This window comes from Drosophila biarmipes, chromosome 3L (assembly GCF_025231255.1).
Source record: "Drosophila biarmipes strain raj3 chromosome 3L, RU_DBia_V1.1, whole genome shotgun sequence".
NCBI lineage: Eukaryota > Metazoa > Arthropoda > Insecta > Diptera > Drosophilidae > Drosophila > Drosophila biarmipes.
Genome location: NC_066613.1, coordinates 26,197,592 through 26,220,889, shown reverse-complemented (window position 1 = coordinate 26,220,889; position 23,298 = coordinate 26,197,592). Strand labels below are relative to the sequence as shown.

Genomic DNA, 23,298 nt, shown 5'->3' with positions numbered 1-23,298 from the left:
CCAAGCGTGTACCTACCCACACATATACACACATACAATACCTACATATATTTATTTTCAATAAATTATTTCGAGAATTAAAAATACCCGTGCTGTTTGCCTAACAACCCGACGACCCAGGTTGCCATGCGTCTCCACTCTTGTTGTCCGGCGTAAAACAACTTCACACCGAGGTCAGCCTTCAAACACGCCACTCGAAATTGTAGCAGCGATTTTCCACATCAACGAGTTCTTCTGTTTTCCGGATCAAAAATTACTAGACTCACAGCATGAGCCGACATCGGTTTAACAACGTCCAGATAAAGGCGCTGCCCGGCGGTCTGATGGCCCACCAGGAGCCGGAAGCGGGTGGCGGACAGCCCTCCACGCAGAAGGCGCCCCTGTGGCCCAGCGAACGCATTGCCCCGGGCGGATCTGGAGCATTCCACTCGGCCAAGGTGGAGTACAGCAAGGAGACGGCGGATCTGATCCGGTGTGAGTTCCGGGAAGCGTTTGTCTTATCCCATCCTATTTGCCCCCTGCCCGTTCTCTGAAAACCTAGTGCTCGTCAAGGAGTCCAAGATGTCCATGATGGTGCGCAAGCAGATCGATGAGAGCCTGCGTAATGGAGAACCACTGCCGCTGCCCGAGCCACCGCGTCCGAACACCAAAAACGATGTGGACCGGGAGACGCTGGCCATTCTGGAGCGTGCGCGCAATGCCAAGCGCAAGAATCTCCGCCAGATCGAGGCGAGCGGGGCCTACAAGCTGAGCTACTACCGCCCGCCCGCCGACAACCGGATGGCCGGGGAGAAGGCCAAGTCGCAGCTTCAGTTCACCATGGCCGGCACCCATCTGCCGGATCCGGCCATCAAGCCGCGTCGTCGTCCACGCGAGGAGCAGCTGGTGACGGAGGAGGATCTCATCAACGAGCGTAAGTTGGTCATTTACTGGAGAGAAAATACAGATAAGATTATATGGTTTGACAGTACTGGACCAAATCAACGAGCGCGCCGAGTGGCTGACGGAAATGGAATCCATGGGCCAGGGCAAGAAGTACCGCCCGGAGATCCGCGAGCAGATTGCCGAGCGGCTGCGGCGCATCCAGGCGCTGGAGTCCAAGATGAAGATGAAGTCCGATGGTGGCTTCCGCTTTGTGGACTAAATGTGTTGTATTACGAGTTCCTTGAGACGCGCATTAAAAGCCAAGACTCATTCGCGTTCTGCGTGAAGTTCTGTTAACACTCGATTAATAAATAGCTTTATTCAACTTATTTGCTTTCGTATAATTTGGATTTCGTTAAATTTCCGTTTTGATCTGGCACATATTTAATACACACTCATTGTAACAATGTAAGAAGCCCAAACGCTAGCACTTTTGACTTGAAATTTGGCAAAATGAGTATAAAGTACAATGTTAAAAATTCATAGGATTTAATTAAAAATACCGAATAAATTACTGGATTATAAGTATATGTGTATATAGAATATACGGCTATATGTTATCTGTTATCTGGACCTACGCACTACATTTTGTATATATATGCACGCATCTGTAAGTTCAAGAGTTACGCTCCTCCATTCAAAAATAGACGTTTGTGACCTCAGCTTGTGCTCAACCTTGGATGCAAAGGGGTGGTTCGCCTAGCACGACGGCATGTGGCACCGAAACTCGCTGGCCGCCTCCGCGAAGCGATTCCGGATCAAGTAGCCGCTGATCACCTCGGCCACCTCGTGCGGACGGTCCTCGTGCACGGCGTGTCCGCATCTGGCCAGGACCTGCATCTGGAAGCGGCCCTGCATCTGGCCCACCGTCAGGGTGCGGTCCAGGCCATCGATGCTGGCCAGGAGCAGCTGCTTGGGCAGGCGCAAGTTGAGGAACTTGTCGCTCAGACCCGAGAACCAGCCCACCCAGTACTTCTCCGACTTGGACAGGTCAATTCGCCAGGTGTAACTGGGGGAAAACAACAAAAATGAAATAGTTTCTCTAATCATATTTGTAATCCATACTTCTTGGCCGCTTCGGTCATGGATTTGGTCGTGATGGGCTTCTTGAAATCCGCGCCAGCTGCACTTTCGCCTGTGCCATCGGCGGCATCATCGCCCGGCGGCGACGACTCTTCGTCCTCCGAAATGCTGAACTGATTGGGAAACATGCTGTTGTGGTGAGCCTCCTCCAGCACTTCATCGGGCAGGGGCAGGTCATTCGTTGCCAGTTTGTTCGTTGTACAGCTGAAAGGCATCGAAGAGTTAATCCTCTGGTGGATAGCAATTGGAATGGCTCACTCACTTGATTATCTGCCCGGGCATGGACACTTTGGCGCTGTCCACGTTGCGCACCTGGCCGCTCCGGATGCACCACTCGATGGCATTCGGAATACTCTGGAAATACTTTGGACGGGAGCGCAGAAAGCTCTGCATGCTGGCCAGTGCCTCCATGGCAGTGCCCTCCACTACATCGATGACGGTTATGCCGATCAAATTGGGCACCAAGCCCATGTGGGCAAAGTGGACGGCGATGGCGCCGCCCATCGAGTGGCCAACCACGAAGAGCTGCGGCACCTCCTCGGGATACAGCTTCAAGATCAGGTCTCCAATGTCCCTAGGGAAAAATGTTATGTTATTTAAAATAATGCAACTTCATTTTTAAAATTAAATTAAAATCATTACACAAATTTCTATAACCCGAGGTTGATTTTATTTTGTTTATAAGACTGAAAATGAATCGCAACAAAATGGACTAATCAATAAACTCATTTTGCCAAAACATTCTAGAATCGTATAGAACAACCTCATTTAAATGTTCATGTGCTATTTTTATAAACAAAGACATTATGCAAATTGGCCTGATCGTCCATATAGTAACCTCATTTTAACTGAAAACAAATTCAAAATCAATTTGCAATAAAATGCAATTATTTTTAAAGCAACTGAAAAGCCTTTCCCTTCCAAAGGCACATTTTATATATAGTTTTCCTAAAGAGATAGTTATATTCTAGAATTTAGATTTTGGAGGAAAAAAAACCTATTAATAAGGTTTTAAATCGTGATAATCTTGTTTCCTGTGATAGTTAGGACATATTTCTGAGGGAACCAACTCACTTGGCCAGCGTGTCCGCGGAGAGATCATCCTCGTCGTCCACCTTGCTGTCGCCGTGGCCCCGCAAGTCGATGCACAGGCACTGGCAGTGGATCATGCTGGTCACCTCCGACTTTAATGGATATAATGAGACCAATTAGTAAAGAATTTCGGTAAAAAGCAGGGGAGGATTATCATCCCCAGGCAGGGCGGGATACTCACACAAAAGTGCGCCCAAGTGAGGGCTGAGTAGCCGCCGCCGTGGAGCAGGAGGAGCACTGGACCCGGCTTCTCCGGCTGCTTGGTGCGGTAGATGCGGAAGGTTCGCTGCTCATCCACCGTGACGTCCTCCTTCTCCGCGAAGAACTCGTTCCACATGCCCGGCTTGTAGTCGCGGATGCGCGACTTCTTGAACGAGTCCCTGCAATTAGCCAAATTGGGTAGAGATGGCGTGCTTCCCACTCCTCGTTCCCCATCTCCATCCCCATTCCCATTCGATTTTCCTGCACTTACGCTCGGCCGATGCGCCCGCCAGGAATGGTGGGTGGCAGCTTGCCCTTCAACATCGTGCGCTGTAAACTGGACATGGCCTCGATTGTCTCCGCAGGGGGTCAACAGGTGGTGCTCCTACGGTGCAGGTGCCAGTGGCAATTGTGTCGGCCGTTGCTCGCAAATATCCGTTTTCCTTTCCAAAACAAATAAAGTAGTTCCAATGAGCGAAATATACTTTTAATGCCACTCTCATTTAGAGAAATATACCTAAAAAATGCAAGCCGTCGCGGTTGGTGTCTTCGCTAGGCAAGGAGGGTGTATCCGCTAACGAGCTCTTCTTGGCAATGCCTTTGTCTGGCAACGCCTTTAACTGATAAATTTTTAAAATATAGATTTAAAAATGAAATGTGATAAATTACTTCAATTTACTCCTCGAATCTTCAATATTCATATTCGAAAGAAGAGCTTTTGTTGTTAGCGATAGAGAATTAAGGTGACTCTTTAGTTATTGCAATTCTTATTTCTCTTTCAATTTATTACTTATCACTTCTATAATAAGTTTCAAAAGCAATGCGTTGCACTTGCACCTTATCAGATAAGCAAACACTTCACCTTAATAGCAAAATAATAACCAAGGTAATGGCCTTTTTTTGAGTGGAAGCCGAAAGCCGCTTTTTAAACCGAAACAAATTTAATAACCAGTTTTTTAGAATGCAAATGTGGCACGTTATGAAGATGTATTTAACGGTAAAGACAGCTACTTAAAAACAAATAATGCTCTCAACAAGTTCTCACAGTGCGACTTCCCGATGTGGAACCCCAAGTTCTTCATAGTCCCGACCCCTAGACCGTGCTGTGAGTACATCTATGGTTTCCTGATTAGCAAGTTCCACTGTATTGTGCATTGTATTCGGGACTAAACAGAAACGGAAACGACACCGGATTGCTCAGTTGCCTGATGGAACGCGACGTGCTCACACCGAAAACTAGAACTCTTCTCTGATAAGAAAGGCCTGAGAAACAGCTGCAAGTTATTTTGACCTCATACAGAGAAAGATAAGACATTGCTGGGTATGTATCGGCAAAAGCGTTAAACTCTTAACCAAGTGCCAGTATATCTTTGTTTATTTTGGTAAGCTAACAAGGTTTATGTGGCTGAAAGATAAGGTGAACAAAGTTAATCGATTAAAAGCTGTTTAGATTTGATGTATTACCAAAAACATTACCCATTTAAACTACTTTATTTTGTAAACTATTTAAACTTTAAAAGACTGTAGCATAGTACAGATAGAAGCGGATTTTGGCGGTTTATAAGTTTCTAAAGGTTAAATTTCAAAAACAAAATAGTCAGTGATAAGCCCAGCTGGGCATTTCAAGGGTTAAAGCTTTCGCAGACCTGGCAACTCCTGCGCAACAGCTGTTGGCTATCGCCGTCCCGCTCCCGCACCCCCTTTTCACTTGCCGGCAGAATTGCACTTTTGCATCTTTGCACTTGTTTTCTGTTTTTCCCAATTAAGCGGTCAAATTGGCGTCAATCTAGTGTTCTAGCGACTCCGGAGCCGCTTCCCCAACTGATAGCCGGCATGTTAGGACATCACTTTGTTTGCTAATAGCTATTTCGACATTTTGATAAGGTGAGATGGGTTGATAAGCCACTTTTTGCACAACCCAGGTGAGTGGTTGTTGTTGCAGGCCATTTGTTTACGTATGTAAATTTGTTTTTCCCATAAATTTAGATTAACCAGTTGGCGCGACACGTTTACGGTTCGTCGACTGCGAAAATAATGTGTGTTATTAAGGTTTCGCCCGCTTGCAGGTGAACATGACTGCCAACGGGAACGGCACCGCTCAGCTCTTGGGCCCCGGCATCGAGGTCGTGGCCCAGCAGAAGCTCCAGCCGGAGTCCAAGATCTACCAGCGTGTGCAGCAGCTGGCCGCCTTCTTCAAGCAGCAGTTCGGAGCGGAGCCCGAGTTTGTGGTTCGAGTGCCAGGCAGGTGGGTATTCCCCAGCTGGTAGAACATATCAGCCCCCACTGATCAAGTATCTCCTGCCCAGGGTCAACATCATAGGCGAGCATGTGGACTACTGCGGCTACTCGGTGCTGCCCATGGCAGTCAGCCAGAGCATCTTCCTGGCGGTGGCCAAAAATCCGGGTGACAGCCAGCTGCAGCTCAGGAATCTGGAGGAGGCCAAGTTCCCGGGCTATGATGCGGACCTGAAAACGCTCAGGTGGGTGATTCACTGCATGATAGTTACAGACCTGCATCACTGGGTATAGAATGTACAGCCTGGCACGTTTGTGTGCCATTGGTTGCTGTTCTGCTTTTACTTTTCTAACTCTATATTGGTTTAAAATGCATATTATATCTTATTTTTCATAACAAATCATATTAGTTATGTAAATTGTTCTACAAACTGCGTGTATTATAGGTGTAAAGATTGTAAAAGTAACATTTCCCTTGTAATTTTCTTATATTTTTCTAACTATTTTTTAACTTAAGTATCTAACTAACCTGAGTGTTCCTTTCAGGATTGAGCTGCCCAAGAGTGGAGGTCCCGCCTGGTACAACTACTTCCTGTGCGGCATCAAGGGCATCCAGGAGAACCTGGGCAGCCAGTGGAAGCCCATAGGCATGCGCATTGCTGTGGACGGCAATGTGCCCCTGGCCGCAGGACTCTCCAGCTCCAGTGCCATGGTCAGCTCCGCTGTCCTGGCCACCGCCCATGTCCAGGGCAAGCAGCTGGATCGCAGGGAGCTGGCCTCGATTTCGGCCAAGTGTGAGCAGTACATCGGCACCCACAGTGGTGGAATGGACCAGGCCATCGCCTACTTGGGCAGAGTGGGCTGCGCCCACCACATCGAGTTCCATCCCAAGCTCAAGGGCACGCCGGTGACATTGCCAGCGGGCAAGTGCTTCGTGGTGGCCAACAGCCTGGCGCAGAAGAACAAGGCTGCCTCGTCGGACTACAACGAACGGGTGGTGGAATGCCGCCTGGCCACGCGTTGGCTGGCCAAGCACAAGGGTCTAATTAACTGGGAGGACATTGTACGCTTCATCGATCTAGAGGAGGCTTGCCAAATGGACAACGAGACCTTCGAGAAGTTGATCAAGGACAACTTGACCAAGTGGAACTACACGCGGGCAGATATCTGCAAGGAGCTGGGCGTCACTGAGCAGGAACTGGAGACCAAGTTCCTGTCCGCCAACACACGGCACATGGAGCAGTTCAAGCTGCGCCAGCGAGCCCTGCACGTCATTCAGGGTAAGATTAATATACAGAGTCAGGATTTCAGACAGTATCTGAAACGTTAATCAAAGCGATTTAGTTCCTTACTAACCACATGCGATAAATTAATTGATCTTCAAATTTATAATTACAAGCAATTAATAAGGCAATGACACTTAATTGCAGCCTTAATCAATATATTATTGATTTAAATTGGCGAAACAAATATTTATTTATCAGCTTACGAGCTAATGACTTTATTTTGGCTTCACAGAATCCGGTCGCGTGGCCAAATTCCGGAAGGTTTGCGAGCAACTGGCCGCCGGACAGAGCCAGGAAGGTGCCAAGCAGCTGGGCGAGCTCATGCGTCAGTCCCACGAGAGTCTGCGGGAGCTCTACGAGTGCTCGCATCCAGATGTGGAGCGCCTGATAGCCATATCCAATGAGCAGAAAGTCAGCGCTCGCGTCACAGGAGCTGGGTAAGATTCCGGAAGTCCTTATACATAGCTCTCTTCACTAAGAATACCATTTTGTTTTCAGATGGGGTGGCTGTATAGTGGCCATGTGCGATTCCATTGAGGCGGCCGACGAGTACATAAAGGCTCTGAAGCGGGACTACTACGCCCATCTGCCCACGCACCTCCTGGAGCGCCATCAGCCCAACAACTTCAGCGAAGTGGTCTTTGCCACGCTTCCCGGCAACGGAGCCGAGTTGTTTGTACAATGAACTCTTCTCCGCACTTTTGTTCAACTTTTAAACCAAAATCACCCTTCAGTCACTATAATCCAGCGATCGTTTGTAGAGAAAACATTTAATGTATGTACAATATATTAACAATTTAAAACTAAAATACAACAAGGCACGTGGGAAGCGGAACTCATCTGGGCACGGCTGCAGCCTGGAGGTTTCTATCTGCGATTCAGGTAGCCGGCGTTCTTGAACAGCTTGTAGACCATTTCCCGCGGAATCTTCTCGGCCTCGCGATGCACCACTGCCATTTCCTTCTTCGTCAGCAGCGATTCCTTGGCCAGGTTGGCGGCGATCACGGGATCACTGTAGAACCGAGCACTCTTCGACAGTTCGGCGGGCAGTTCCGACTCCCACTGGGCATTCCGGACCACCGATGGATGGGCATCCGCGGTGGCATAGCCCTGGTACTGGTTGGCCGGCTCGTAGGCGCGTGCAGCCGGCTGGCCCAGCGCCTGGTGGTAGAAGAACTGGGCCCGAACCGAGCTGGTGGCCAGGGCCAGGCATCCAGCGAGCAGCGTTACTTGGCAGGCGGTCAGCATGACTGGGTGCTGGAGGAGGAGGAGAAGGAGGGGAGAAAAGGAGCAGGAGCTGGCGTTATTGTCCAACGTTCTAATAAAGCGATACGGACAGATTTATTGCCGCTGGTCAGTGGCAGTTTTTAATCTACAAGTCGGCTGTCAGTTTCGTGCGTCATAAATTATGTACGGGAAAATCAATTATCGCATATGGCCAATGGAGTGGGCAGCGCGGAGATCTTGGCTCGGACTCCTACAGTTGCTAATCCGTGAACTTTTTGCAACTGGAACTGGCTTTTTTATTGATAAGAATTGGACTGGCCGCCGAGCAAATGGCGAGCTTTAATTGTCAAGCGTAGAGTGCTCCAATTTGGTCCGAACAAAGCAATCAAATCTCGAGATACAGATACAGTGGTCGTTCAGACACGGAGTTTAAGTTGGAAATGTATATTTAAGCACTTTGAAAATGGTAATTACTACTCATGTTCACATCATAATTAAGTCATAAGAATGGATTAGGAAATTATGTATTACTCAAAGAATTGTTATAATATTTTTTAACTTTTACATCATTTATAGTTTCTCAGGAAACTTCAACTTTCACCCTGAACTAATCCTTGGAAAGGTGACATTGCCCGGCAGTCACACTTTATTTCTGTTTTCTATTATCACAGCCACTGTGCTTGCATTTGAAATGTGGCTTTGCGCCATAAAATGCATTTACATATTCCAAGTTTATTTGGGTACTTTGATTTAGCCAAAGTCAAGGTTGCGATCCCACACACCCGCCTCGGATTTCGGTTCTCCAAGGCACCCACTCACACAGCACACAGCACTCACTTTGGTGTGGACTTATTATTTCAGGGGCTAATCCTCGGAGAGAAGCACTTCAAGCGAAACTGGAACACCTGGGCCTGGTGAAGTTGAGACTGTAAACTGATCATAGAATATCGAGGCGGCGAACTTTTATTCGCTTGCCGTTGAATGCCACAAAAACGAGTTGAACTCAAGTCTGTGAGTCAACCGACCGCGGATCGCGCTCAAAGTCGCTTCTGAGCGCCGAGAATGAGTCAAGTTTTTCAGCTGGCTGCTTTACATTTTATTAAATTAATTATGGAGCGGAGCGGAGTGGAGTGCGCTGGCAATCTGGAATCTGGTGGGGACTGACCTAGGCCTAGGCGCTGGTTGAGATTGGGCAATTAAAGCAACGATGTCTGTCTCCGTTTCTCATGCTCCATAAAAGTGCCCCCCAAAAAAGGTCGGACTGCCAGCCGGCAGCGTTACGCATGGCAAGAGTCGCACAGATATATTGGTGCACCTATGTACTCAGAAAAACTGGCAATAATATCAACCAACAACAAATTCATTTGTGCCATTCTTTGAAATCTAAAATATTCATTACTCATTTGTAATGCAAATCATTTACTTATATCGTATTAGAGACACTTGTTTTTCAAATGTTAGAGTGAAAGTGGAAAAAAATATTCAGTATTTATTGGTATATATCATTGTCGGTTTATATTTAATGAACTATAGTTGTATTATATATTTAAACGAAATGTAAATTTAACTTAACTTAATTCATATACCTAATATTTGCAAACATTGCCCTATTTTGCTGACTGTATAAGTAGTATTGCGATTACAGTGATTGACAAGTTGCCTAGAATCCATGTCCGACTCAATCCGAGCTCTGTGCGATTTTGAAAGTACCGATTGACCCTGAATTTAATGCTGAGCCAGAGCCAGTGGAGACTCAGGCTGAGACTGCACATGTTTGACCCTAATTTGCCACGGGTGCCTGGGTGCTGTATGGTTATTGGGGGTTATTCAACCGATCGGCCAAGGCGGAAGCATTACCCGGAGTTGCCCGCACTGGATATTCGCCACCACAATCACCCGCCGCATGGCAGCCTTGAACTTTCCCGATCTTTCAGGTGCGTATCTCGGCCTGCGACTGGTATTTACATTGTTCGGCTCGACTTGAACTCCGTCTCGGGGAGTGGTCTCTCGTCTACTGGCCGTGGCAGATTTGATATTTAATTAATGGCCGTTTAGCGGCTTTGTGGATGCATATTAGATAAACAAATTGCCTGGCCCCTGCATTGTTGGCTGCGGCCAAAGTTAATGAGCTTGGTCTTTGAACTTTATCAGGCTTTGTCTGCGGCTACGTGACCGAAAATTCAGGCGAACTCGGAGGCTGGAAGTCGGATGGTTCAAAATAAATTCATTAAATGGTTTATCAACTAATTTTGGAGATCTTAGAGCAATAACTGCAATGCTTAATTTTTTATATTTCTTTTTGTTGAGATTTCTAAACATTTTAAAATACCTTGCTTAGCTGAAATACCGAAATAGGTAAATTGTGGTATGTGTATTAAAGAGTTCTATACCAATAACTAAACTAAACTACAATATATAGCATAACGATATGTACGTATAATGTGTCTTATCTCTCCTAAAATTTTATATTGACTCATATTACTAATAATTTAACTCGACTTTGAAATTAGTAAAATTATCATAAAGGTATAATAACTGCTAATAAACAATTATTGAATAATCTATAGACCCAAAAGTATTTATTTTCTAATGATATTTTTATTTTCTGAAAATAAAACCAAGGGTATAAATCAGTATGTTTAATATTACTGAGCTACCAGTATGTGTATTTTACTCCTTTTGTCTCTTTATGTATTGGCTTTCAGTACTAATACCTAAATTTAAAATACCAATTAGTTAAATGTTAAACCTCCAATAACTAATTCCTCGTTACAGAGGCTGCACTGTGTGTTTCTGTGAAAAAACGAACCCCTCTCATTGTGTGCTAGCTTTGATTTTTATGCGCACTGCCTCGACCCACACGCAGCGCCTGCCAAGGACGGCCGATGCGATTTCAAGTGCACGAATCGGTGGGCCAATGCAAACGGCTCTCGGCCGACGCGGCGTATGAGCGACATCCGCTTTGGCCGGGCGGCGCATCAAGTATACGCACCGAGTGCGAGTGCGGGTCGAGTGAAAGTGCGGGGCGGTGACCCTGGACGAGGGGCGCACCTGCCGCCACCTCCTACCGGCTTTCAGAATGCAATTTCAGTTTTAGAAGCCGAAACCGAGCGACTTGCGAGAGCAGCGAGAGAACTGCCCACTGGGGCTCTCTAGTGGGCTTGCACTGGCAATTGCAGTGCCAGTCGAGGTTTGGCAGTTCGGCGGGCGGTTGGTCTGTCGCACGGCGCACACTTTTCGCTTGGGTGTGCTATAAGCAGAGTGCTGCCCACTTCTTGGCCAGCGGAAATTGTATAATAACTACGGAAAAGTACAGAACACCGACCCGGACTCAATTCGGATTTGTGTCAGTGCTAGAAAGAAAATGCTGCAGCGGCAGAAATCGACGGCTAGCAAACGATTCGGCAGCAGCCCCTCCTCGAGAGACATTCCCATTCCCCATCGCGCAGCCAAGTGAGTTGGACCGAATGGCTTTGGCAGCGACCCCAACAGCAGGACCTTCGCATGGCGGCTTGGCCCTGGCCGTGAGTCCGGCCGGCGGCTACGCTGCAGGTGGTGCCAGCAGTCAGTACGAGGAGAACGCCGAGCACTTGCGCCAACTGTTCAGCCAGAACCAGCTGGTGTCCTTTAGCATTGCCCACATCGCGTGCTCCGCGGGCAGCAGCAGCGGCGACAACTACATGTCCGTGGTGAAGCGGGTCACCATCAGCCAGGCGCCAGACCAGGAGCGGGATCAGGAGCAGGCGAGGAGCGAGATTGGTGAGCTGATTTCATGCAGATTAGACGCCAGGCGCCTCACAGCCATCTCATTGATTTTCTGGTCGATACCCTGTAATATATGGCATTATGTGTGGGGTAGTTCGAACAATTGATTTGTTTTGTAACACATTTATTCAACAATAATAACAATATTTAATAACTTTCTGAGAAATAGTTATTTACAAAATCATCACAATCAAGTAATTGTTAATGCAACATCACTTTACAAACATTATAATTAGTGTTCATAGGCAAATATTGGGGTATTGAAATGATCATAAATGTGTCGTAGGAATGGATAATTCTTATTATATAACCCTTATAGGGTATAGACCAGTCCAAGCCCCACTCGCACCCATTTAAGTTTAGACGTTTGCTTTTGTTTGCCCCGCTGAGCGGCGGCGTCGAGTGGGTTGACCTTGTTGCACGCATTCTAAATGCAAGGCACCCATACACCCAGGCGTGCACCTAGTATAGATTCGCTAAAGGTCAGCACGCACACTCGCACCCGCGCGAGAGCGAGGCAGCAAAAACAAGCCACCGCTCCGCTCTCACGCACGCAAGGTCATCCGCTTCATTCATAAATATAAATCTTTGCCCGCGACGTAAACAAAAGTCAGCTGTTCGCCTCCGCCGCTCTCGCGGTTTGTTTTGCTCGGCGTTTCCTCCCCTCCCCACCCTGATTACCAGCTGCACTGTAAGATTGGGGAATGCGATAACTCTTTAGCATTAAATACAGGTCCAAAAATGCTTAAATTTCCTAAAATCTATCATTTTGTATTTGTTTGAATACAAAAGCTCTCAAAAAGTCTGGACTTTTCTATCATATTTTTACCTCTACCATATCAGTCATTTATTTAAAATAAATTAGTTAAATAAAAAACTATTATTAAGTAGATGAACAATGCTTTTAAATCTCTGATTAGAGGTGGTGTTTTGAACCCGATTTCAGCCATACCCATTAAGTGAGCAACTAGTCTATTCATCTCGTTTTAACAATGACCCATTTCCACAATAAGATCATAAAAAAATGATTAATAACTAAATGATATTAATAACTATATGTTTTTTTCCTGTGCAGTCACAGTAATTGTCAAGCGGCAAATTGCGAGTCTGTCGCGCCGGCAGCTCTACCGGTGCGAGGAGGCCTTCAGCAACGAGATCAACGCCTACCGACACCTGGCGCCCCTGCTGGCCGCCCACAGTCGCCAGCAGCTCTTTCCGGTGTGCCACATCGCGGAGAGCCAGGATCGCAGGGATTCGGAGGGCGGGGAGCCGATCATCGTGCTGCAGGACCTCAAGGCCTTGGGCTTCCGCATGAAGGATCGTCTGGCGGGCTTGGAACTGAGCGACTGCCTCCTGGTGATGAAGGTGAGTGAGTTGATCCCCATGACATCTGATCCACGAGTTAATGCCTCATCTTTTCAGAAACTTGCTCAACTGCATGCCTCCTCACTGGCCGCCCAGGAACTGGAGGCCTCTTCCTTTGCCGCCCGGGCCAATCAGCTCCAGGAGATTGTCTACTGTGATGAGGCGACGGACTTCTACGCCGCCATTCTGGACACCTCCGTGCAGCAGGCCCTGGAGAGCCTCAGTGGCTCCAACGCAGACGATAGCCTGACCACACCCATTGGTCAGCTCGAGGCACTGCGATGCAACTTGTTTGGCAACCTGAAGCGGGAGATCAATGCCACTGTGGAGGCGCCAAATAGTGTGATCTGCCATGGCGACCTGTGGGTAAACAACATAATGTTCCGCTCTGAGCCGGAGGAGGTGATCTTTTTCGATCTGCAGGCCATGCGCCGGTCGTCGCCTGTGTTTGACATTCTCCACTTTATTTACACCAGCACGAGAAGGCAGTTGAGGGATGTGCACACGGACACCCTGTTGGCCGCCTACTCCGAGGCTGTGGGTCAGGAGCTGAGGCACCAGCTGGAAGACACACCCGCCGCTGAGCGTCTAGGGGAGCTCTGCGAGGCCTTCTCTTTGCAGCGTGTCAGCACGGAGTATGTGCGTCAGGTGCACTACGGCCTGGCCATCGGCATGTGGATCCTGCCGGCCGTCACCTTCGATCCGGACAATCTGCCCAATCTGGACGTGATGAGCGAGCAGAATCTCACGGGCAAGGAGATCAAGTGCACCCAGATGCTCACCTCCGAGTACCATCTGCGCATCCGGGAGCTGGTCATGGAGTTCTACGACCTCGGCTATCTCGAAATGCAAAAGCAAAACTTGTAAGAGTAGTCATAGTCACGTAGTGATAGTATTAACTTATAAACTCTAACGTTCGCAATAAATAGATTGTAGATTTGCCCTTGAGGAACTATAGCTCTCTCTTGAAGGTTCCTTTATTACCGAATAATTGTTCATTTTGTTAACTTACAAAAGTTTCGTAGAAAAAACAAATCTGGCGGGGGTAAAAGCCAAAACAAAGAACTTATAAAAACATCGGACATACCGCTGGGTGGACATGGATCTGAAGGCTTTACAAGTGTAACATGGATGCGTGGAATTCCAGAAGAGTGCTTCGTGGTGGCTGGTGGCAATCTCACTTGTTGCCGCCGCCGCCCCAGCCGAGGAATCCCTTGACGAATCCGGTAATCGAGGCGCCCTTCTTGCCGGGCGACTCCAGCTTGTCCTCCAGCGAGGGCAGCTCCACGTAGTTCATGGCCAGGTCAAAGAAGAGAGGCTTGCAGGGTATGGGTTCCATTTCGGGGGTCAGCTTGAACACATTTGGTGTCTTGGTGTGCAGCGACTGATCCTCCTTGTACAGCGACAGACGCTCATACAGAGGTTTCGTGGTCTTCTGCGACTTGGTGGTGGTTCCGGCGTCCTCGCTGTTGTCGTCCTCCAACACACTGTAGGCATGGGCGGAGAACTTGCAGCCCTCGATGGCGGAGACGACCTGCTTGAGCTCATCCTCCAGCTGGAACTCCGGGCTGGTCTTGCCCTTCAGCGCTTCGCCGGCGTAGTTGGATGCGCGTTCGTACAGCGCCACTGCCTCCTTCCACTTCTTCATGTCGATCAGTGTGAGCGCAATGTAATAGCAGCGGAAGGCCTTGAAGGTGACGGCCAGGTTCTCCACCTCGCTCTGGTACTTGGCATCGTCCTCCAAGCCTGTGATCTGCTGCATTTCCGTAACATTCTGCAGGATGATCTCGTAGAGGCGGGCCAGATCTTGGGACCGAACTCGCTTGCCGTCGCCCACATTTTGCTGTGACTGCTGGTTGGGATCATCAAAGTTGAGCTTGGCCTGAGCAGGAGAATATATATGGGTAAATACAGCTATTGAGGATTTTTGATGGGCTTACCTGCTCCACCAGGCAAAGATTACGCTGCAGTGTGCGGCTGTGACGAATGTAGCTCAAATAGGCCAGTAGATATTGCACGCCAGATACTGTCTGTCCGGTGGTTAGCGAACGCAGCTTGGGATCCTGCTTGATTTCGTCCCGCACTGCTTGGATGGCATCCTTGCAGTCCATCAGAATACGTTCAATCAGCTCTATCTTGGCATCCTGCTTGGTGGTCTTGGCCAGCGACTTGTCCAACTCCTGGGCACTGAGCAGGAACAGACGCACCTTCTCCGGACGCACAGTGACCTTGCGACCGCGCCAGTCGATGGTCTGCAGGCCCTCGCTGCTCTCTGTCTTGGTCTGACTGACCAGAACATCCAGGTTCTCGAGAACTCCCTGGGCGCGCAGCTCCAGGATCTCATCGATGTTGCCGCCACTGGCACCGCCGCTGATGTTGTAGGCGCAGTAGCGCAGATTGGGCGTGAACTCGTTCACCTTGGCGCGGTACAGCTCCTGTTCATCGTCGGGCAGGGCCTTGGCCAGATTCTCGTACACCACCTGGGCGCGCTTCAAGTGCTCGCCAGCGGATTTCCACAGCTGCAGCTCAAAGTGCAGGGTTCCATGCATCCAGGCCACATAGGCCTCGCACTCCAGCTTGGTGCGGGCATCGAAGGCCTCCGTCTGGGGATCAAACATGAATTAAACTGGATTCAAACTAATCATATTGGTGGGCTGCAGCTTACATTGCACAACTCCTGCAGCTGGAGGGCGTAGAAACAGGCCCTGCGCAGCTTGCTGATCAGATGGAAGCGCTTTCGGGGCTCCGTGTTGGACTCCTGCTTCAGCTGCATGGCATAGGCCCAGGCGCGCTCGGCGCTGATCAGCGGGATGTGGATGAAGCGCTCGTCCGCCTTCTTGCCTGTCAGCTGGCCGATGGTCACGTCGCGTCGCTTGAAGTGCCGCTTGTCGCCCTGCGGGTACTTCAGCGCCTTCCTCAATCGGCGGATGCGGCGGGTGCAGTATCCTCGGTACCTCTGGAAATCGCCGTGGCGCAGACCGTGCTGCTGCTGGGCATCCTTAATCATGTGCAGAACTGCAGGGGGAGTGAAAGTTCAGTGCATTAGCATACTGACTTTTAGGTTAAAGGGAGCGGGGCGTCTGGGCCACTTGGCAGCGGCCTGGAGACCAGTTAGCCACTTACTCTCGACGGTGAAGATCTTGGCCGGCTCTGGTGCCACCGGGGCACTCTCCGTCTTCTCCTGAACGTCCCCAGTATTGGCATTATCCTCTTGGACGACCATTTTCTAGCCTACGACACAAATCAACGACGTGTAAAAATTAGGGATGACAAAGAAGTTGGGGAATGTCAGAAACACTAACATATCGATAACGGTGGGCGGTTTTCGTGCGATATGTATCGGCGCTGATTATATGATTTGGAAAATCCAAGTTTTGCTTGCTTCATGTGGCAGTTACGTATTTTAAATTGTTTGTAAGGCAAAATGTTTAATATTTCGTATCCTTGTTCAACTGTTTTCTTAAATCTAATCCTGTGAAAATTACTTTGTTTTTTAAACAAAACAGAACAAATAAAATTCAGAAAACGATACTTGTTGTTATCGATAGTCCAGCTGGGCCATCCCCATCCAGTAGTGTTGCAAAACCTTTCAAAGCTCCCCCCTTTTGAAACTTGTTGGCTGACACGCAAGAGCGTGCGTTCTGTCTGTTTTACAACAATTTCGGCCTAGTTCGCAGGTAAAACTCGAGGAATTAAGCCCTCTGTCAACGAGAAAGTCAAGAACCACCCCTGACGAGTGCCAGACAATGGAAATCAGAGCTGGAAAGCACTTGTTTTGGCCACGCTTTGAGGTTATACTTTCACTCGCAGCGAACGCAGTCGCCGCACCCCGCCCGCTGCCCATAAAGCGCTGCACCAGATTTGTTTTGACGGCCGGGGTGGAGATTTGCAACGTTGACAGTGGACTGATTACCATATAGACGACTTATTGGTGGAGCGTAGCCAATACCTATTCATTTCCCCCTTTGAATCTCCAGCAGCATGTCGCGCAGAAAGGAGAACGAGGAGGTGGACAAGCAGACGCGTATTGCCATCGTCAGCGATGACAAGTGCAAGCCCAAGCGGTGTCGGCAGGAGTGCAAGAAGAGCTGCCCGGTGGTGCGCATGGGCAAGCTCTGCATCGAGGTGACGCCCACGTCCAAGATAGCCTCGCTGTCCGAGGAGCTCTGCATCGGTTGCGGTATCTGTGTCAAGGTGGGTCACTCGGCTGTGGTTCTATGCCAGCCCAATTAACCCGTTTCCTCTGCCTTCCCCAGAAATGCCCCTTTGAGGCCATCACAATCATCAACTTGCCCAGCAACCTGGAGAAGCACACAACGCATCGGTACAGCAAGAACTCCTTCAAGCTGCATCGCCTTCCCATTCCGCGACCCGGCGAAGTGCTCGGTCTGGTGGGTCAGAATGGTATTGGCAAGTCGACCGCTCTGAAGATCCTCGCCGGCAAGCAGAAACCCAATCTGGGCAAGTACGCCAATCCGCCCGACTGGACGGAGATCCTCAGCTACTTCCGCGGCTCCGAGCTGCAGAACTACTTCACCAAGATCCTGGAGGACAACCTGAAGGCGCTGGTCAAGCCTCAGTACGTGGATCAAATCCCCAAGGCGGTGCGTGGCGCTGTCGGCGATCTGCTGGACAAGAAGGACGAGCGGGATCTTCAGACCAAGATCTGCGATATGCTGGACCTCTCGCATATTCGGGATCGTGAGATCGCCCAGCTATCTGGTGGAGAACTGCAGCGCTTCGCCATCGCCATGGTGTGCATACAAAATGCGGACATCTTCATGTTCGACGAACCGTCCTCCTATCTGGATGTGAAGCAGCGTCTCAACGCTGCCCTGACCATTCGATCGCTCCTGCATCCCACCAAGTAAGATGATTCTGGCGATGACCGTCCTCTTATTAAGGCCAAATTTTATTTTCCAGGTTCATTATCGTGGTGGAGCACGATTTGTCTGTGCTGGATTACTTGTCCGACTTTATTTGCTGTCTGTACGGAGTTCCCGGCTGCTACGGAGTGGTCACTATGCCCTTCTCCGTGCGCGAAGGCATCAACATATTCCTCGATGGCTTTGTGCCCACCGAAAACATGCGTTTTCGCACCGAGTCACTTACTTTCAAGGTATCCGAATCGGCCACGGAGGAGGAGATCAAGCGCATGAACCACTACGTGTATCCATCCATGGTCAAGACCCTGGGCAAATTCGAGCTGACGGTGGAAAAGGGTCACTTCAGCGACTCCGAGATCCTGGTGCTGCTGGGCGAAAACGGTACGGGCAAGACCACGTTCATCCGCATGCTGGCCGGCAACCTGCAGCCCGATGGCGAGGTGGAGCTGCCCATGCTCAACATCTCGTACAAGCCGCAGAAGATTTCCCCGAAATTCCAGAACCATGTGCGCCATTTGCTGCACGATAAGATTCGCGACGCCTACGTGCATCCGCAGTTCATTGCCGATGTCATGAAGCCCATGAAGATCGAGGAGATCATGGACCAGGAGGTGCAGAACCTTTCCGGAGGTGAGTTGCAGCGAGTGGCCTTGGTTTTGTGTCTGGGCAAGCCGGCGGATGTCTACCTCATCGACGAACCTTCTGCCTACTTGGATTCGGAGCAGCGTCTGGTGGCCGCCAAGGTTATCAAGCGGTAAGTTTTGGGGAATTTTCGTATTCTCATGCAGGTACTGACCGCTGCCCATTTCAGCTATATTCTGCACGCCAAGAAAACTGGATTTGTGGTGGAACACGATTTCATCATGGCCACCTACCTCGCCGACCGTGTCATCGTTATTGAGGGTCAGCCCTCGGTGAAGACGACGGCCTTCTCGCCGCAGTCGCTGCTGAATGGCATGAACCGCTTCCTCGAACTGCTCGGCATCACCTTCCGTCGCGATCCCAACAATTTCAGGCCCCGCATCAACAAGAACAACTCGGTCAAGGACACGGAACAGAAGCGCTCCGGCCAATTCTTCTTCCTGGAGGACGAGGCTTGTAATTAAGACAGGATCACGGACCACCTCGTTTTCCTTTGTTCTCTTCAGCTCTCCTTTGTTCATTTTGCATTCTTTGGTCGAAAACACACATTTACTTTCAATATATTTTGTTATTGTTGTCGAGGATTACGTACAATCGAAAATTGGGGATTAATTGTACTTGATTAAAGTGAGTTTTATATACGTTTTTACAGCGAAATAAATAGTAAACCCAAACCAACAGGAAATAATTGTTGTCTTAAATGAGTCTAGCAAAAATAAACAAATTTTCTTTATAAAAAACTGCAAATAAAGTTGTTTTTCACAAGATTACATCAAACAGATGGTGCTTATGGTCGGGTTTTAACTTTTATTGCCAATCTGAAATGCAAAATTGAAAAACACATGTGACATCTGCAAATTAACACGTATTTATTGCACTTAAGCGATAATTACACAAAATACGCACAATAGAAATGTAAATATGAATATAAATTACATACAAATTTCTGTCATTTCAAATACGATCACAATTCGAAATAAACACGATGGATAACAGCTACAAACATTCATAAGTGTATAATGTACAATATTTTGTTATGGATATACCAACGCATGCACAGCATTAATGTTAATATAAACGCTTTTGAAGCTTAAGTTTATGCGATTTAATCAAATGTACATACAAATGTTCTCGAAAAAGGCAAATATTTTGAATTTATAATACTAAATTTGATCTGCGGCTTGGAGGCCACTAAACAACTGAATCAAGTAAGTACTATAAATAGGGTGTTCCGGAGACTTATGCGCTAAAAATTCCATAAAAGTAAATGCGTCAAAAATTGACCCACATATTTGATAGTTGCCATGTGCAGTTTCGATTTTCAAATCTAAATCTGAGTTCGACAGTAGAGAGCGCGTTTTGCCAGGAGAGAGGTTTAAGTTACAGCATTATCTTTTTAATCTTTCATATACAGAGTAAATATAAGGACAAAACCTCTATAGTTTAAGTATAGTTGTTAAAAATGGACATACGTTTGCCTAAAATTGAGTGAGTCGATCCAAAAGCAGATCCTATGGTTTATCCAATAATTCAATTACCTTGTGTTGTTTTCTGTTTTCTTCAGCATAATTCTTTTTGTAAATGGAACTTTTAGTGACTTAACTTTAGTGTTGCTATATGCTTAAATAATTGTCGAAAGTCTGCAACAGAACGTATCAAAAATAAATGTATATCATGCAGGAGATTAAAAGATAGAGAACTTCTGAGGTAGCCGACTATGCATCGTCTGCACTTTTCATCAGTGAGGACACTTCCTGGCCGAGTTCCAAGGCCTGTTTGCGCAGTTTGAGGGCCTGTAAGGTAAACAACGTGAGTGAGCGAGTCGCTTTCTATTTAAGACGTACTTACCTGGGTTCTGAGCTCCTTCTCGCGGGTCACGAGTTCCTGAATTTGCGACATGACTGTGGCGCAGCTACGCTGATCTATAACCCACCGCAAATAGAGATCTGAAATAAATGGTTAATGAGGACCCGTTCATCTATAAGATGTAGTAACCTACCGCTCCACAGCTCCAAGCTAATGGGCGCCACCGATGGCCATATCACATTGGCATTGGGCTCGTACAGCGGATTCAGCAGTGTTTGGAGGACATCTGGCCGGTTGAGGTAAGACCACAGGCTCGTCGTCCTGGTGTGCACGTTCAGTTCGCTCCGCTCTCGCTCCGAGTCGCACAGAAAGGTGCCGTACTGCGAGAAGTGGCTGTGCTCGAAGAGCAGGATCAGCAGCTGAGTGCTAAACTCAAAGCTGCAGGGAAACTGCGTGTACAGCTGGTAGATGCAGTCCAGGAAGAGCACAAAGGTGGCGCCAGATGTCTTGTTGCGTGTCTGATTTGGTGTGTAGCATGAGAAGCGATGCCGGGAGGCGAACGGATGACCCGCCTGGATCCACTCGCGCTCTATCAAGGCTTGGAGACTGTAAGGGAAACACATATGTTTAGAACCCTGTTTGGTATAATCAATTGATGATGACTCACCCCCTCACAGTGCGGCAGTCCGGGTTGAGAATGATCTGCACCAGCGAGGTGACAATAAGCGTGGAGTCCAAGCCCTTGGCGCCGTGAACCAACACCGGGCTGCCCTCCTGGTCCAGGCACTGGGCCACCACACAAGAGGCATTCAGGGAGTTCAGCACGAGGCTCAGCCAGCCGCTGCTCTCCAGTCGCGACAGCCACTTGTCCGAGCTGCACCCCAAGTCGTTGCAGGCCTCGATAAGCCGAGCGAAACTGTCCAGGATCGAGGCGGGCGAACTGACATTGCCAATCGAACGATTGACCTTTTTCCACTGGGAGTAGTGCAGGTCCGTTTCCGTGTTGGACTTGCCCTTGCCCCAGGTGTCGACGATGAAGCCCTTTCGACTGCGTCCCAGCACAAGATTAAGGATGGCCTCGTCGGCCCGACAGCGTTTGATGCCCTGAATGGACAGTGGCTGGGAGCTGCGCATCAGCGTGGCCTGTTAATATGATTCATTGCAGTAATTTAAACAAATTTGCCGCTGGTGTGCAGTGGTTGCAGTTACTTACGCCATTTTCATGCCTGTAGCTCAGCACGGGGAAACGACCGCCGTCCCGGAACGCGGCGGACAGCACTATCTGCTCGTCCGTAATTGCTTTAGGTACAATTAGCGTGGCGCCATATGTGGCACAGACGCTGAAGTCTCTGTTGACGTTGGTGATGCGCCACTCGCAGGCGGCCTGGTTGTTGCCTTGAAGCGCTCCACCGCCCACGCCACCCGCCAGGGCGTCTATCGCAAAGCCATTCTGCAGGGGATGGGGCAGGCCGGAGCCCGCAGCCAGCGTCGATGTCGATGTTGATGGCATGCAAATTGTTATGTTGGCCACATTCGGCGACGACCCCCCGCCCATGCCCACCCCGCTGATGAGCTTGGCGAACTCCAGCTCGGGCCTGTCGTTTGAGTGGAGGGAGGATAATTGAATTGTAGCCAATTTGCCAGGGGGTTGAAAAGCATGTGTACCCACCTAAACATCGTGTAGCCGTCCTCTAGGATCGAGTACATGGGCCGGTAGAAGAAGGGATACAGCAGCTCGGTGTTCTGGATGGCACTGAGCGCCTCCAGCGATGCGGCCACATTGAAGAACTCCTTGCCGCACTTGATCTCCAGCGAAATGATGCGCAGGTCCTTGCACTTCAGGGTGATGAGGCCGCCGACCACGATGTTCTGCGACAAACTGGGCTTCTTCTCCACACAGTCGATGTTCTTGTGCAGCAACTGGAAAGGGGATGAGTCGGATGTGTCGGCAATTCGATTATTAGCGCTCCATTGAAGCTGAAGCACATCGGATTAGGGGAAAACCACCTACCCACAGCTCCTGGCTGGTTTCCTGGCGGGCACTGAGCAGCAAATGGTGCCCGGTAATGCACAGCGTGCCAACTGTTGCACCCGACGCCCCCGCATTCGAGGGGTCGTGCAGGAGGACTCCGTCCAGCTTGGGGGTCTTTATCAGGTCGGCGAATTCCATGGCGAAGGCGTCCCGCCCTCGGCGGGGTGTCCGCTTTGATTTGGCCCCGGACTAATTAACTTTTTGCATTTTGCCCCGGCTATCTCCTGTTGCCACTTGATTGCTTCTGTTGACGCCGCCCACCGCCTCCTCCTCCTCTCCTCTGCGGCGCCCTTCCTCGCCGCGGTTCTCCCGCCTTTCCAGGCCCCTTTTTGAACGCACAGCACTGCGTACGTCAGCGGCTCTGGCGGGGATCGGGCGTATCTGCGGCTCTGCTGGTCTGCGGCAGCCAATCGAACTCGCTCCGGGCGTTTGAAACCTTTGTTGCACGCCCCCGCTTACGGCACAGATTGCATTTCTTTCTTTCGGTTTCGGTTTCCGTTCTGCGCTGTTTTTTTTTGTGCTTTCCGCAGTGTGCCCGTCGCCTGCTGATTGCGAAAGCTCCGAATCGGAGGAGCACTGCCACACTGCGGGTTTTGAACCGTTATTTCCCTTTTGCGGACTTGTTATTTGTTTTTAAAAATTTGCATCTTCTTTCTACAGGAATTCAAATAAATAATAAATTAAAAATACGTACTCTCAAGTTAAGCTCATTGGTAGCTGTATAAGTATTTAAAAAATGTTTTAAACTGAAATA

At 49.0% G+C, this 23,298-nt stretch overlaps 8 protein-coding genes across 10 annotated transcripts; 4 read left to right on the top strand and 4 right to left on the bottom strand.

Moving 5' to 3' along the window:
- Positions 1-13: 13 nt before the first annotated feature.
- Positions 14-1,253, top strand: LOC108029779 (UPF0193 protein EVG1 homolog). The gene is made up of 3 exons (XM_017102292.3): positions 14-474; positions 542-913; positions 969-1,253. Exons 1-3 carry the CDS (start codon positions 270-272, stop codon positions 1,142-1,144), a joined length of 753 nt encoding a protein of 250 aa, XP_016957781.1. The 5' UTR covers positions 14-269; the 3' UTR covers positions 1,145-1,253.
- On the bottom strand, positions 1,213-3,805 carry LOC108029769 (protein phosphatase methylesterase 1). The gene is made up of 6 exons (XM_017102281.2): positions 3,572-3,805; positions 3,281-3,479; positions 3,082-3,191; positions 2,270-2,581; positions 1,990-2,211; positions 1,213-1,933 (listed from the first exon to the last, which is right to left on the bottom strand). The coding sequence occupies exons 1-6, from the start codon at positions 3,643-3,645 to the stop codon at positions 1,624-1,626; spliced, it is 1,227 nt and encodes a 408-aa protein (XP_016957770.1). The 5' UTR covers positions 3,646-3,805; the 3' UTR covers positions 1,213-1,623.
- A 678-nt stretch (positions 3,806-4,483) lies between these two features.
- On the top strand, positions 4,484-7,630 carry LOC108030980 (N-acetylgalactosamine kinase). 2 transcript variants are annotated; one of them, XM_017104183.3, is made up of 6 exons: positions 4,484-4,621; positions 5,367-5,545; positions 5,607-5,780; positions 6,082-6,815; positions 7,054-7,258; positions 7,320-7,630. In XM_017104183.3, exons 2-6 carry the CDS (start codon positions 5,373-5,375, stop codon positions 7,504-7,506), a joined length of 1,473 nt encoding a protein of 490 aa, XP_016959672.1. In that variant the 5' UTR covers positions 4,484-4,621; positions 5,367-5,372; the 3' UTR covers positions 7,507-7,630. The 2 variants fall into 2 exon arrangements, with proteins under 2 accessions (XP_016959672.1, XP_016959680.1); XM_017104191.3 differs by lacking the exon at positions 4,484-4,621 and adding an exon at positions 5,001-5,184.
- Positions 7,631-7,688: 58 nt separating this feature from the next.
- LOC108030998 (uncharacterized) lies at positions 7,689-9,285 on the bottom strand. The gene is made up of 2 exons (XM_017104202.3): positions 8,886-9,285; positions 7,689-8,078 (listed from the first exon to the last, which is right to left on the bottom strand). The coding sequence occupies exon 2, from the start codon at positions 8,067-8,069 to the stop codon at positions 7,689-7,691; it is 381 nt and encodes a 126-aa protein (XP_016959691.1). The 5' UTR covers positions 8,070-8,078; positions 8,886-9,285.
- A 1,963-nt stretch (positions 9,286-11,248) lies between these two features.
- On the top strand, positions 11,249-14,135 carry LOC108030807 (uncharacterized). Its single transcript, XM_017103906.3, has 3 exons — positions 11,249-11,807; positions 12,889-13,178; positions 13,236-14,135. The coding sequence occupies exons 1-3, from the start codon at positions 11,516-11,518 to the stop codon at positions 14,043-14,045; spliced, it is 1,392 nt and encodes a 463-aa protein (XP_016959395.1). The 5' UTR covers positions 11,249-11,515; the 3' UTR covers positions 14,046-14,135.
- LOC108030803 (signal recognition particle subunit SRP68) lies at positions 14,116-16,465 on the bottom strand. The gene is made up of 4 exons (XM_017103892.3): positions 16,302-16,465; positions 15,844-16,193; positions 15,119-15,781; positions 14,116-15,060 (listed from the first exon to the last, which is right to left on the bottom strand). Exons 1-4 carry the CDS (start codon positions 16,399-16,401, stop codon positions 14,356-14,358), a joined length of 1,818 nt encoding a protein of 605 aa, XP_016959381.1. The 5' UTR covers positions 16,402-16,465; the 3' UTR covers positions 14,116-14,355.
- A 278-nt stretch (positions 16,466-16,743) lies between these two features.
- On the top strand, positions 16,744-19,394 carry LOC108030477 (protein Pixie). 2 transcript variants are annotated; one of them, XM_017103372.3, is made up of 5 exons: positions 16,744-16,855; positions 17,159-17,372; positions 17,435-18,045; positions 18,102-18,818; positions 18,876-19,394. In XM_017103372.3, the coding sequence occupies exons 2-5, from the start codon at positions 17,160-17,162 to the stop codon at positions 19,168-19,170; spliced, it is 1,836 nt and encodes a 611-aa protein (XP_016958861.1). In that variant the 5' UTR covers positions 16,744-16,855; position 17,159; the 3' UTR covers positions 19,171-19,394. The 2 variants fall into 2 exon arrangements, with proteins under 2 accessions (XP_016958861.1, XP_016958854.1); XM_017103365.3 differs by having other exon boundaries at positions 16,746-16,855; positions 17,156-17,372.
- A 164-nt stretch (positions 19,395-19,558) lies between these two features.
- On the bottom strand, positions 19,559-23,079 carry LOC108030464 (myotubularin-related protein 9). Its single transcript, XM_017103363.3, has 7 exons — positions 22,524-23,079; positions 22,182-22,432; positions 21,726-22,107; positions 21,180-21,655; positions 20,706-21,118; positions 20,555-20,652; positions 19,559-20,499 (listed from the first exon to the last, which is right to left on the bottom strand). Exons 1-7 carry the CDS (start codon positions 22,680-22,682, stop codon positions 20,422-20,424), a joined length of 1,857 nt encoding a protein of 618 aa, XP_016958852.1. The 5' UTR covers positions 22,683-23,079; the 3' UTR covers positions 19,559-20,421.
- Positions 23,080-23,298: the final 219 nt, after the last annotated feature.